The sequence below is a fragment of the Ammospiza caudacuta genome, chromosome 7 (assembly GCF_027887145.1).
Source record: "Ammospiza caudacuta isolate bAmmCau1 chromosome 7, bAmmCau1.pri, whole genome shotgun sequence".
Lineage (NCBI taxonomy): Eukaryota > Metazoa > Chordata > Aves > Passeriformes > Passerellidae > Ammospiza > Ammospiza caudacuta.
The window spans coordinates 34649407-34664903 of NC_080599.1; the positions used below are offsets into that span (position 1 = coordinate 34649407).

The 15497-nt window shown below is 37.1% G+C and overlaps 1 protein-coding gene across 3 annotated transcripts in view; it reads right to left on the reverse strand.

Annotated features, from left to right (window-relative positions):
- Nucleotides 1–2311: 2311 nt before the first annotated feature.
- Nucleotides 2312–15497, reverse strand: part of PRKACB (protein kinase cAMP-activated catalytic subunit beta) — a 65794-nt gene continuing 52608 nt past the window's right edge. For all 3 annotated transcript variants that reach the window (XM_058808812.1, XM_058808811.1, XM_058808813.1), the window contains exons 6-10: nucleotides 14877–15003; nucleotides 12651–12746; nucleotides 11046–11168; nucleotides 8859–9023; nucleotides 2312–5781 (exon numbers count right to left, since the gene is read on the reverse strand). In XM_058808812.1, the coding sequence (XP_058664795.1) occupies nucleotides 5656–5781; nucleotides 8859–9023; nucleotides 11046–11168; nucleotides 12651–12746; nucleotides 14877–15003 (637 nt within the window). In that variant the 3' untranslated portion in view covers nucleotides 2312–5655. The remainder of the gene's footprint in view (nucleotides 5782–8858; nucleotides 9024–11045; nucleotides 11169–12650; nucleotides 12747–14876; nucleotides 15004–15497) is intronic.

Genomic DNA, 15497 nt, shown 5'->3' on the forward strand with positions numbered 1-15497 from the left:
CAGGTTACATCACATGTTCTGCCACTGGGATCCTCTTTCTGCCTCCATGGGATGTTTTTACTCAGGCTGCCTGCTCAGTTCCTCTCTTAGTTTTGCCACTGGTAAGCAAGCCTGCCAGATGCACACTTCCCAATGCCAGAGAATGCCACTTCCCAATATGGCCAGAGAAAAAGGGAAATAAAGATAATATATTAACTGAGGACACACAGTGCCTTTTTTTAGGGGGGCAGTTGAAAACAGATACTTGATAAACACTGGGCATTTATAAAAGGATTACATATTGGTTGCTTACCCTGAATTAACATGTCTATGAGATGGGTGAATCATGTTTTACTTGTCCAGGGTGTTACCTATCATTACCAGAGTCCTGACACTCAGATCCCCAGTTCATGCAAGCATCAAGTAGAAGGATGGCAAAGACAGGAGAAAGTGAAAGGACATCCCAATCAAGCATTCATTTTGTTGAACTGTTATTTAGATAACTACATACACATTCAAAGTAGCAATGTAGGTACAAATTAAAAAGAGCAATACTTAGCAATACTTTTGGTATTCTTGTGATATTGCTGTGTAGACCAAAGCATTAATACACCACTAAATCTAAGTGAGGTCTTGAATTTTTTTTTTTTTTTTTTTTGCCTTCAATTGAATTAAAACACCTTGGTTGGGGAAGAATTCAGTTAACCAAGACTTTCCGGCACTCCAATTTTCTCTTTGTTGCCCTAGTCAGCAGTAATTTTTCCTGGAACTTACTGAACACACTCAGAAGATATCACACTGCTTGCCAGGCTGTTGAGACCTTGCTCCATTTGTGTTAACATAGCTACAGCTGTGTCCTCTCTGATCTTCCACAGCACCTTGGAAGCAAAGGCGAAGGAAGAAGTTTCTGATAACAACCTCCCAGCAAAGGAAAACACCTGTTACTGTGGTTGCATACAGATGGAACAGATCACTGACCTCCCTCCTCAAACTCCACCCTTTCATCCTGAAGAGTTTTTGTGCTGCAGCCTTGCCATCAGACTACTGTGTTTCCACTGTGTGCTCCATCACAATCTAGACCTGTGAGCTTGGCAGCAGTAAGAAATGTGCAAGTTTGCCACTGGCTCTTCCATTCACGCTTAGTGACAGCAGCTCATGTCAATGAACTCCACAACTATGTTTCTTTAAAGCTTCAAAGCAAAGAGCCATACACACACAATTCTTAGGAATATGTTTTTGCAAAGACATTGGTACTTGACCCTCCAAGGGAGGGAACAGCACAATGAAGCTGTAAGGATTCTAAAGGAATCTTTACTGGCTTCGAAACACTGGTGGGAACTGATCCTAATGATGTCATAGAAACCTCAAGCTGTTTTTATCCCTCTGAGGGACTACACTCTTTGTACTAGTCAATTACAAAAATAAAATACATTTTCAGTATATGCAAAGTTCCTTCAGGCATCCCTTTTTGTCATACAATACCCCTTCCCAAATCCAAACAATAAAGAGGTAAAAATGTGACTAGATCTCAGATTTAATTAATACTTTTATTCATCATCAAATTCAGAAGTTAGAAAGATTTCATGAGATCCTGTCTTTCCTCTAGGTACCCATCTTACACTTCTAAAAAAGATCCAACACTTCACATAATCCCTACGTAAGATGACAAACACTTACTATCTCTAAGGCATTTAAACACCCTTGTGGAGTTCTAACCCTTTTGCTGCCCAGCATGAAGCTAAGGGCTCATATTTTACCTATCTGTTAAAGAACTTAAATCAGTCAATACCTCGTGAAAATACCTTTCCATTAAAAACATTTTTAAAATGTATGCAAGACCCACACTTGTAAAACTGTGGTGGTCAAACTCTTTTTTTTTTTTTTTTTTTAATATCAAACAGATCCAGATCAGCTATATGCACCTCAGCTAGAGAATGGAAGTGGTTTTTTACCATTTTCTTATGGAATGGCTCTTCAATTCTGATCTGGGGTAAGTCCTCCTTATGCAGGAAATCAGAACAGATTTGAATGACACCTTCAAATCTGTGGCTCAGCATGCTGTGCTTGTTTAGGAGTTGTAGTAAAAGCAGAAGACAGTATTTTCACAGTTTTTTTTAGCTGAGCTTTAGAAAAAGTACAAAGGTCTTTAAAATGTAATGTAGCAGTGGTACCAGGAAACCAAGAACACAAGACCGCAGTCGCAGGCGCACAGCAGCAGAAGCACAGAGGCCACAGCTCGGCTCAGACAGTGGGAAGAGGAGGAGCTGCATTACAGAGCAGGCACCAGAACCTCTCCAAACACCACTTGCAGAAAAAGCCTCAAGACAAACAATGCCAAGACCATGAACAGTCTTTACTTCTATCAGTTGTTTCACAGCACAATGAGACACAGCACAAAGTTTGTACAGCGGGATCTGCAGACAGTTTAAAAACAGGCAATTATCTTTAATAAAAAGCATTGAGTCTGAATGAAAATAAAATGAAGACAAACAATACTGAAGCTAATGATCACCTTGCTTGCTTTTGATTGTCTAAGAAGTCCAAGACTTCTCATAGTGCCTTTAATGTTCTCCACATCACCTTCTCCAGACACCCTAGTTAGTGTAAAGCTTACTGTGCCCCAACTCATATGTGTAGTAGGTTTCACAACCTCTTCCTCTTGCTCTCAAACTCTGCTCACACATGGGGAGGTGCAACAACTGTCATCATACAACATTCTGATTCACAAAGAAGCAGCACAAGTGTTGTACATAATTTAATTTGCACTTCTGTATATAAATGTTTACTATTGCACACTATTGCAGCACTTAAAAACATCTAATTATTTGCAAAAATTAGTAAAATACTTTAAAGGATTTAAAAATAAGGGTTTTAATGCAACTGACAAGATAATAAAAAAAGCAATTTACTTAATGAGATACAATCCTTTATGTTGGAAATGAAAGTTACATACAACTAGAGTACAATTAAAATATACCATATAGTTCAACACTTAATTCCTCAAATGTGTAAAATTAACAAGCTTCTACTGTCATAGATATACAATTTTTCCATATTGTGAAAAGGATTTTTCAAATTAAATACAGGTAACATAATATTCTGTAGTTATATTTCATGACTGTGTTTAAATGAGAGGGTTGTATAATACTCACATTGTCAAATGTACTCACTAATGCCTTGGAAATTGCACACTTCCCCTCCTTTTCCAAAATAGAATCTCATTTCCATACTGAAGTCTATTATGCCATATTGGAAAAGTGTTTTACTTTCTAACAGGATTTTCATAAAATTAAAAAATAGCATAATATCATGGCATTATGATGACTTTTCCACTTATGCCCGTGTAGAATTTAATCTGGATATCAGACAGACATATCAGAACCAATTTCCTAGACTTTTGTCTTATTGTACACGCAAGATGAATGATAACAGTATTTTACAGAACAGAAAAATCTTTGAAGCTTTCTAGAACTATAAATGTAATGATTAAAAATTAAAATCATAACAGAATCAAATTGTGATCTTCAACATTTATTAAAATCTTTTAAAGTTCATAAACGACAACAAAGTTACTGTAGAATTTATCGCATACAGCTAGCATACAGCAGCATGTCCTTGGTCTAAATGAAATACAAAAGATTTTAACATTTTCATACAAAGGATTTCTTTAAATTTATTAATGTGACGATATATCTTTGTTACATAAAATTTGCTACAGCAAAGTATCTTATACTTTTCTTGCATGTATGTAAATATGGGTGGACAAAGACTGCATTCAGTGTCAGCCTCCTAATGACGTTGTGCAAAAATGCTCAACAACCTAAACAGACAGAACATTGGGTGGTATGTTTCATACTCTTTTGTAAAATGTCTACAAAGGCCTTTCTTTTAGGAGCGTCGTACAGATTAAAAGGAAGGAACGCCAGCTGTTTATTTGCACTGGCATTCAAACAAATCCAATGGCTATGTATCAATATAGCTCATTTTTTAAAAAAACAATTCATCCTTGTATGCATGTAAATTTATCATAAAACATGAGTCTAGTTTAAACTTTTAGATGTGCTGTTTTAAGACAGGTCACTGAGACAGCCAGAACCAAGTGTTCAAATAAAACTACTATGAATAAGTTTAAAAGCAACCCCGAAAAAAGTGCTGAGCCGCTGATTATTAACATTGAAATAAATGTGTAAAAGTGCCCAAAGCTAGCACATGGTAGCAATACCTTTTAAGTCAGTTGGTGAGAGTATACAAAACATAATTAAACCCAAATACTTGTATCTGTGTGACCATACATTCTGATTGATTGAAAGAAAGTAGGTTAGAAATGAAGACACAACGCAACTAAAATAAACTCAGCTGTTGCAGTTTTTAAACTTGATCTCTTTTCTTCATGAATGAAGTGCTGTAATTAAAAAGAAAATGATTGTAGCAGTACTCCATCCTCAGTTTACTAATATAGTATACCAGAATAAAAACTTGGCAATAACCTCTTATTCTTAACAGCTAACAAAAAATAACCGTGTTCATCCAGCGATGCATCTAGAACATTATTTTGCATTTGCTAAACCATTTGTTTTTCATAGCTAATGGCAGAGCGCATTTTGCTGTCTGTGGCATGATGGTTTTTATTCTAATGGATGCCTTTTTTAATCAAAAAAGGCTTGAAGCAAGGAATACTTTGGGAGCCGAAACATTGGCTACTTTAAAAAAAATAAGAAAAAAACAGAAGAAGAAAAGGTGAATCAAAATTAATTCTCTACAGTACTGACCAAAACTTCCTTTAAGAGTTTAGGGTTCTTGATCTTAAACAAGCCATTTCACACCTGCCAACTGAAATGCTGGTAAGTTGACTTGGTTTAATATGGTCCAAAGTCCAGACCAGGTGGAATTACTCCCTCTGATGAGACTGCAAGCTTTCCATGGTACAGTCTGGTTATGGCAACCTGCCTACTGCCTAGGTGGGAAATACAAAGGAAGGAGGCAGTGACGAAAACTGCAGGGATGTAGAAAACCAAGGCACGGGGTCTAGCTACTGTCCCCTACTTAAGCCATCCAATTGATTCTACTGAATTTTGGTCAGCCTCCAAGAAGAAATGTTTTTAAGTTAATTTAGCAGACATTTATATGGCGATAAATACTACCTTCAAAAACGCTAAAAATGTTGGCTAGGTTTAGTCTGAGCTACTAAAAAATTATTATAAATTGTAGCATCAGACACAAGACAGACATGAATTATTGGCTGGCACAGACTAGAAGCAACATTTATCTTTCACTTCAGTCTAAATCACACTAGCCGCAACACCTTCCATTTCACTCACACAAATAATACATTATTCAAAATAAAATGGAGCATTCTTGGGTAAAAAACTACTTCATTTCAAAGGGGGAAAATGAACAATACACAGAAACAAAGAACGACAGAAACCAAAGTTAAGTAGGAAAGTGGTCTATTATTCTGTGTTACTGCACAAACAGTGCTTGCTTAATTGTGCCTAGTTAGAAGGGTTGGTGCAAACTGCACACATGGAAGATGGCAATAAAGACCTCAGTCAGCTTTGTGGAATGAAGTAACTAGGTAACTGTTTTGACATATGATGGTCTCAGCTCCACCTCATCTGTTAACAGAGTGCAAAGATCCCAATGTGAGCCCTGATGTCATCTTGTCCTCTTACTCTACTAAAAATCAGCAAATTCTTTTGCACATTTTTCTGTTAGAGAAGCACGAATATCTTCTTCTTCATAGTCATCAAAGTTGCTGGTATCTCCAGGACCTCTGCACTTTGGTATGAATGGAGCTTCTACCTGTATTGGTAGGAAATACAAAAAGGCAAATGAAATGTTACTGCCCAAATACCAATAGATTTAACATGGTAATAATGAGCACAGTAATACTCCCATTACTTCTCACATCCTGCCAAGAAATCAGGTATTACAGATTTAAGTCGTGGCACAAACAAAACCAACCTAGGAAGGTAGAGGCCTAGATGTGTGAATCTAAATTGGAAAAGATTAGTCTCTTGCTGACAGACTCAAAACAAAGATTAGTCCCCTCATTGCAGAGGTGATCCTGCTCCTTCCAGCTCATTAGCACAGGACATGGAGTACATTGATTGCCACCACCACCACACAAAAATCTTAGCGAAGGTTGGAATGCCTCTCCCTCCTACTTGAAAACAATCTTCTATTCCCAAATAAAAACTAACCTAATTCAAGTGGAAAAGAATTTGTTCTGCATATTTTATGAAGTTTCTCCTAGGAGCCAAGTGAGAAGTGAAAGCCTTCTAAAAACTAGGCCACAATGAGACACAAGCAATGACTTGAAGGAGTCACTCAAAGACTGCACTATAAGGTAAGCAAAATTACAAAAAATTATGCAGGTGATGCAAACCTGGAAACACAAAGTAATCAGTATCTTTCTCCCAAACATCTCAAGGAGTAGGTGTGCCAGAGGCAGAATGGTGGGGAGACAATGAAATGGGGCAGGCACATCTCCAGCTGAGGCAGAGGATCACACCACGCTGTGCCCCCAGGTAGATGCTGATGGTGGGGACGTGTTGCATGTTTAAATCAGTAAATTAAAGAGGTACAGCACAGACTAACAAAATTAAACTCCAGACTGTGGGCAATACCATTATACACTGCCAAGAAATAACAGTAACTTGTGCATTTGTGTGTGCAATTGTCACAGGTATATCCTCTTATTCTTAAAACAAGATACATGTTTCAGTGATTTAGCCTGAGTGAACACAGTCTGTGTACATATCCAGCCTACAAAGGCACACATTACCAGTATCTGAATCCTGTCTCTGTGTCTTCTTAAATTGATTTTCAGTTACTTTATTACAGCAAAACTCAGAGCACAGAAAATATCTCATTTACTGCTTGAACTTTAGAACACTTTCAAATGAGAGACAGCATCACCAGCTGGGCAAGGGAGGGGATTGTCCCTCTCTGCTCTGCACTGGGGCAGCCTCACGTCAGTGCTGGGGGCAGTTTTGGGTGCCATGATGTAAGAAAGACACTGAATTATTAGAGTGTCCAGAGGAGGGCAACAAAGATGGTGAAGGGCATTGAGGGGAAGCCGTGAGGAGCAGCTGAGGGCACTGGGTCTGTTCAGCCTGGAGGAGCCTGAGGGCAGAGCTCACTGCAGTCACAGCTTCCTCGAGAGGGGAACAGGAGGGGCAGGCACTGATCTCTGCTCAGTGACAGGGACAGCGCCCGAGGGAATGGCCTGGAGCTGAGGCAGGGCAGGTTTAGGTTGGATGTCAGGAGAAGTTTCTCCACCCAGAGGGTGTTTGGGCACTGAGCAGCTCCCCAGGGCAGTGGTGACCACACCAGCCTGAGAGGTTCAACAAGTGTTTGGACAATGCTCTCTGGTACATGGTGTGACTTCTGGGGTCCTGTGCAGGACCAGGAGTTGGACTGGATGATCCTTGTGGGTCCCTTCCAAATCAGCAAATTTTGTGATTCTGTATCCAAAATATGAAGTAATTGACTGGTTTATTTATGACAATAGCATAAAAAAACCCCCTCAAAACAAAAACAAAAACCCCAAAAAACAAACAAAAAAAAAAAAAACCAAACCCCCAAACAAAACAAACAAACAAACAACAACAAAAACAACAACAACAAAAAAAACCCCCAAAAAACCCCAAAACCATTCACATGACATTAGCTGCTAATGGAACACTAGGTTTATTCAAGAGAATACATGCTGTGGTAACAGCCACTGTGAAAAACTAGTATAAGTCTAAGGTTTATTGCTGTATTTCTGTGACTACTTGAATGACATTACAATCCATGCTGTTGATTCAGATCCTATTACAATATTCTTTATAGTTGGAAGCTTCAAACTTACTCAGTATCAGTTTTCACAACCTTTAAATTTAGTAATAGTTATTCTGACTCTACTACTTCTTAACATTTAAAAATATTTCTTATTTATGTGAAAGTAATTCACTATAGCAGTACACTAGCAATGCTAAGAGTATTTAACACAGTATTAAAACACTGTTAATATTACGGGGCCTGGGTGTTCCCAAACAGCATACTGGCAAATGAATCTTGCTGCATATAATGCCTCCTTGCAAAGAGCCATTAAGAAAGTGAAGAGCAGATAATTAGAATTCCACAATGGGGAATATTTTCTTAAAAATATCTATACTTAATGCAAGGAATACAGGATGCATTAATTGTACCCTGTCTTCTAGTAATTACTACATTAGTGAATAATTCAACAATTGTACTGTCAGTTTGTGTAGCCAAACAACCAGTTTCCTTTTATAAACTATTGTTAGTATTCAGGTTTGGCCCTTAAAATACTGCTGTTACAGCAGCAAGTTCATGCCTCTATAGTCAAGACTGTTCGCATTTCAAATCCAAACCAATTTCTTTAAATATTATCACTTATCTCTAGCTTTTTTTACAGAAAGAGCAGGTTGCTTTAGGAGAAAAGAAAAAGCTCTAGCTTTGGCATGAGCTTCTCCACACTGAAGTTCAGTCTGAGTGCTGGCTGGAAAGGAAAACAAATTCATTTCTACTGTGGAGGAGTATTTATAGATGCCACTATAGCAGGGGTTAAATAAAAAGTGAGAGAGGCAGGTGATGCCTTGTCCTGAGATAATCCAGAAATAGACTAATGCACAACATGTGTGTTAAAGAGAACGTGAATGTACACAGAGGTCCAGGCTAGAATACACAGAAAAAGAAACATAATTCAACATATACATATCCTTTGGAACCTTAAAAGATTAAACTACTTTCACCCTTTCTCAATTAAGAAGTCACAGATCTAGGGAATGGAAATTAAACACAACAATTAGAAATTTTACTTCAATCCTTTAAAGACTTGTAGTAGTTTTGATCAGGAAGGGTCTTACCTTTCTCTGATAAATGGCAATCCAATCTGTAGTTGCAAACCACTTGTGATTCTTTATGTCATTTACACCATTCTTGAGATTTCCATATCGTTTGGTCAAATCTACCTGGAGTAAATTTCTTAGAAGATCCTTTAGGTCTGAACTGAAGTGTGATGGGAACCTCACCTAAAATTATACACCCATAGCATTAAAAAACATGATACAAATTTGATTCTTTCCCCTGTGAAGGGAAACAACTTGAAATAAAGGGAAACAGTAGGGCAATTTTCTATCTTCCTTCTAAAACCAAATCAAGCAGGAATGCATGAAGAGAGAGATGATTATTGTTGCACAGACATTTCTGTTTCACAAAGCCTTCATCAGCAGCATTACATTGCCCATTTATGATTTCTTGAACTGGAAGTTTCTAGAGGGCAAGATATTAATTTAATTTAACAGTGATCTAAAAGCTAAGTTGAACTTGGTGTTTTAACAACACATCATCTCAAGAGAGTCTCAGCTATTTTCTAGGTATATATTTTTAGATTATATTATATATGTATACATCCAGAGGAGACACAGTATATAGCATATATATAGCATATAAATACATAGATATGCTCTGAAATAACTGTACATTCAGCAATCATATATGAAAAGTCAATCTGGAACTTCATGCTGTACTGCAATCTGTTTCTCATAACTAAATGCACCAACATCAGAAGCCTTACATAACAGCACTATTTGAAGACAGCACACTAGTGACTTGCAATTCATTCAAACCTGGCTAAAGGATATTTGAGGATGATTCGTGGGATGTAATTACAAAGGGTTTTTCTAACAAATGATCTACTGACACCATTTGAGTTGGCAGAGAGAAGGAAGGGGAAAAGAACAGGCAGAAAGCTGTATTTGTCATCCTCATAGTCTCAGTGTTTGACACTCCCGATACTGAGCTGATCAGTTATGATGTAAATATAGATCATGGAATTACTTAACATAAAAACTTTTAAAAAAATCAAGAAGTCCAGTTATTAAGAACCCTGCTTCAGTTTACCTACCAATATAGTTCTATTGTAGATTATGAGAAATTCACAGGTTTAATGACTATACTATCTAGTCCACTGAGAAGTAAGGAAATATTAACTCAAATTTTTATGTAGAGAACTATGCAAATGAGGTAGAATAAATGAAAGACCCTAGGTTGTAAACAACTGCTAGCTGAGGACTGAATTACGATCTCCAGAGCTGATGTCCAGTACTATTTCTGCTGTAGTCCATCCATGGACTCAGTAAAAAAGGTAGATAACCTTTTACAGATGTCAAGCCAATTAGATAAAACTACAAAAACTGCCTAACATTTTGTTTTTAGTTTAGAAGAAAAAGATTTCTTTAAAAATATGTCCTGGTAAATTAATTCCCATATATTCATGGACACAGCTGAAGCTTCACAACATTAAACCTTTCAAAGAGCAACCACCAATCACCTTCTTTATTAAATAAGAATCAACCTCAGTGCAGGGCACCCCAGGCCTACTGAGGTACTGCCCTTGATTGGAATTACAGAGGCACCTGAGATACAGCATGTGTCTGTGTAGGGAGGCAAGGAAGGGAACAACTGTAACAAATCAAGTGAGCACAAAGAATCAACACTGGCTGGCAGGGGAAACAACAGAATGACTACATTCTGCTGCTATCCAGCACTAAGAGATATTAATGAAAAATAAACTGGAAACATTGGATACACTTTTCAAAAATTTTATATAACAATGAAAGCCAAACAACACTAAACATGTCTACCTATAAGACTGTGGAAGTAAAGAGACCTAGGAGTGATGGAAACTATACAGGGCTTCTCAAAAATTGCAAAAAAAAATTATTGAAAATAGCTAGGCAAATTAAGCACACAGCTAAGCAGTTGTTAACAGTCGTTGGATCACTTTAATCCAAGCATAAAAGGATATAATACCACAATGTCTGCAAATTTAGTAACTTGCATTTTAAATTTGAAGGCAGGGAACAGATTTTTATAACTTTGCTTTTCAAGTAACAATGTCTGTACTTATGAAACGTACATTACATACTTCTCCTAGGCCCTTTTCAAATTGCTCACTGTCTAGAGGCCAGTGAATTCTGCATCTCCTCCACCAAAATCCAGGTTCTATAAAAACAACTGTGTTTGTGAAAACACCCAGAGCCTTAACCCACCTTGCCAGACACAATCTTCTCGTAAATTTGAATGGGCTGATCTGCAAAGAATGGGGGATATCCAGCTGCCATTTCATAGATTAACACTCCTAGTGCCCACCAATCCACTGCCTTGTTGTAACCCTGAATGAAATGAAACATGCCACTGTTAGTACAGGTTCTAACACAGCTTAGGATTTTCACTATAGATCTATGTATTTATGCAATACAAAGAAAACAAATACATTTTTGTTCATTTAATGCAGAACTTACAACCTGCAATGACACCAACCAAATTGGCATTCATAGATTCCAACAGCAATACACTTAAAACCTAACACAGCAATGACAGTGAAATAGTGATGGAAATAAAGCATTTTGCACACATTCCTGTGATGAGTGTCAGTGATTTCTTTACACTCCTGGGTAAATGGGCACAGCTTATTTATTTAAAATCAAAACAATTTTTTACAGACTGGGAAATCTTCAAAGCTTAAGGAAATTTCATTACAACAAAATACATAACATTTCCTATATTGTACACTGTCACCATTTTGCTTGATTATCCACATTTTGGAACATTCAGTTTCATATGTAGTTAACCAGCTACAAGAGCTTAGAAGTTTAGTTAATTAGCTGTTAGAGTCATTTATGATCTGATCTTAAAAGCCTGATCCTTAAACCATTAGTAGGTCCTATTCAATGTTATGAAAGGCAAAGAAACCACCAAACCCATTAATTTCATATATGTTCTTTGAGATTTTTTACAAAGCTCAGGGCTGAGACTCAGTCTTTCAGGAAAATCCATTGTGAAGACATTGCAGTAGATGCATTGTAATTTTTTCTGCTGTTTTAGCTGCACAGGGGGAAAACATACAAACAACAAACATTTTTTCCCCAAACAAAGTATTTTTTTTCACTTTTGATGATCTGTAAAGGGTATTTAATTAAAGCACATGTTAAATGTGTACTTTAGCATTATGCACTACGACTGTTTTATAGCATAAGCAGTTCTATATTTTCCATTTGCAAAGCAAACAGTGCTGCAGTTGAACAGCTATAGGATAAATATTTTTTTTTTAATGTTGGAATGCAATGCAAGTAATGGACACACAGATCTACAGTCAGCTTAGACTGCATGTGCTTTACATGTAAAACCAGTGGATTGTCATGTTTGATTTGATGTCAAATGCCTTAAACCTGAAACTCTGCAACTAGTTATGTAATGACTACTGATTCATCCCATCACAGTTCTTGTTACCTCTGGAGTTCTTGTTCTAGTGTGTTAACACTTCAGAATGTAATCATTCAGATCTGTTCTTCTGATAAGGATGTTAGTTAAATAACCTAATGACAGTTTCTCTAAATCTCTTTCCTCACAAGTTACGTGGCAAGCATATGTAGAAAGTTTGGTACAGTTATGTGAAAATTCCTTATCTGGCATAAGTTTTGGCATACTAAACCAATATTTACAATGCAATGACTGCATTTTGTGTCATCTTGTCAATTAACTAATCAAGATTTAATTTTTGGAAGTATCAGCAACTTTTTATCCCTCAGAGCTTGATAACTGGGTGAGAAGCTTTAACTACATCAAATGCATGGCTGAGTAACAAGACAAAGTACCTTGCTGAGAATTATTTCAGGTGCCAGGTATTCTGGAGTCCCACATAACGTCCAAGTTCTGCCTTTTACTCTTTTTGCAAAGCCGAAGTCCGTGACCTGTCACCAGAAGAAATAAATTGATTGTAAGTGCATTGCTACAAAGAAATTTAAAAGGAAGTACTTTAGAAATATTTTGGAAAGCCATTTTTTTTACAGGGGAAAAATTTATTTCTCAAAGCACATAGTATCATATACTTTATTAGTCAGTCTTCCTGGAACTTCTAAGTCAGATAAATAGGGCTCATGATGAAATTCATAAAGAACACAAAATATGTATTATCACCCTGACATCAGCTTCTATTTATAATTTAAAAATCACTAGAAACTATGGTTTTCTAATCTTCCACATGTACTGCAATTACATTATTTTTTTTTATATTTTAACATCAGACTGTTTGTCATGCTGAAAATTTGAAGAATATAAACAAGATATTTATCTTTTCCTTTCGTTAACAAATAGATGAATCACAAAAAGGGTCAATATATTCTCCAGTCTTGTAAACTTTGAATTTTATTGCATAAGTGTATAAAGGTCATATGTAAAACTAGTGTGGGAATAAGACAACATAGAAGAGGTCTTCCAGTAACTTCTGATTCTGAGTATCTTTGAAAGCATCATCAGAGTCATGTTTGTTTATTTGAGGCCCGGGGGGGAAAATGCAGCAATAACTGCATTCACAAATGGCAAGTACTTGAACATTATAAATTCCTCATTTCACTTGTCATGTTTTCTACAGTAAGTTTTCAGAACTCTGTATGCAATATCATACTGTCTGTGTTTTTACCTGGACCATATTGTGGAATACATACAGAACCCAGGTAATTACATGTGGAATTCTGGGATCAGTTTCAAGCTACTAAGTCTGTGCTTGTTTCTTTTGTTTCCTCCTTCTTGGTTTCAATTTCAACCCATTCCTTGAGCAAACATACTGCACCAAATGAGAATCACTACTAATTACACAACAACCTGTGCTGATGTTACTGTACATTAATGTCACAACTAAAGAAGCCAAACTATCAAGGCAGCTTTTTTTCATTTTTGGTAGAAACAACAGCATCAGCAGCTGGAACTGAATGGAGTGGGTGACATGCTGACTGGAGAGACCTGCTTCAGTCAGCAAAGAATCATTTCTGTGTTTGGGAATGCACATCAGTCTACGTGTGAAGAATACACTGCAGACATGGGATGAACAGTAATGGCTTTAAAACACAAAAAGAAAATGAATTTGGAGCTGCAGCATCAACATATGAACACAAGCCTCCTTCTGCCACCATCACAGAAACATGCTGTTGCACAGAGAGAGCTGCCAGTGCTGGAGTAAAGCAGTCACAGTAAATGGAGTAAACCAGCCATACACTAATGGTGCTCCCCAGCTACGTTAAGCTTGTACTGATCTTTTTCCTACAGTATTATCTTAGACTCCAAAATTATCTTACAGTTATAAACAACATAAGATATGAATCCTTTACACTTCTCTCAAACATGTTTATTATGTATTTGCTTGTTTAGATTCTGCTGTGGCAAAAGGTGACACAATGAGGGAAGAAGAACTTCCTTTTAAGTTTAAGGACTGCACAGCATTACAGAGCGCTTGTTGCTGCACTCTGCCTTCCCATTTGCCATTTAGCTAAAAGCATAAGAGATAAGAGGAAGATGAGAAGGTGCCATGAGAGGCTGTTGTAAAACAAAGGCTGTTATTTGAGCACTGCAGTGCAGACCTCAACTCAGCTCCCACCCCAGCTGTGCTGGGAAGGCTCAGACTCTCCAAGGGTGGGAGTACATGATTAAGTACTATCATGTCAGGGCTAATATCTAAGCTGGTTTTCCTAAACTCCTTATACAGACAGTGCAGAGAAACAGACATTTTAGGGAATCCTTCATCTTGTTCTAGGGCAGACATATAAAATAGGTCAGATGAACAGAGCCATGTAATCACCTACTTCTCACCACAGACCCCAAGGGAAATCCTGACAACTGGCTCAACTGCAGACAGCTCTACTGTGCATACTTAATTTTAGTCAGAGGAAGTACAACCCAAGGGTTTTAACCATTACTAGACTGTATGGCATTTGAATGCTCCACACAAACATACTAACAGACCATTTATTCTCAACACATTTTCTCAAATTACCTAAATCTACACTGCAAGACAAAACTTCATCCCTAAATATATGAAAATATCATACCTGGATGTATCCTTGCTGATCAATTAAAAGATTTTCAGGCTTTAGATCTCTGTAGATGAGGTCTAATGAATGGAGGTACTCAAATGTTAGCACTATCTGAGCTGCATAAAACCGTGCATGTGGTTCACTGCGAAGAATTAAAAGAATATTAAGTACCCCAGTGCTATGCAAAGGTACCAAAACAACCACCTTACTGTCAGGCACAGACAAAGTAAGTATCTTTTAACTGGTTCTTTTACTGTGCAACAAGAAAGAGCAAAACCAAACATTTTCAGAATTGATACATACATTACCTAAATTAAAGTTTTGCAGCTAAAATACACAAGCAAATCAAGGTAAATGTATCCCACAGTGCAGAGCTTTGACTTCAAATTTTACTTTTAGAAACTACCATGAATTTCAGTGACAATATGCATAGGAATTCCAAGATTCTATCATGCACAGATCACAAATGCCTGTATTAACTAAATGAAAAATAAATAGGAGTTCTTCATTGCCTAATTTAAGTCCACTGAACAAGGGGTAAATGCACTTAACCCTTCAGAATTTTTCCTCAATGCTAACAAATTTTACAAACCCCTCTTCCCAAATCAGCAAATTAGGCTTTTTAAAAGGAATAGT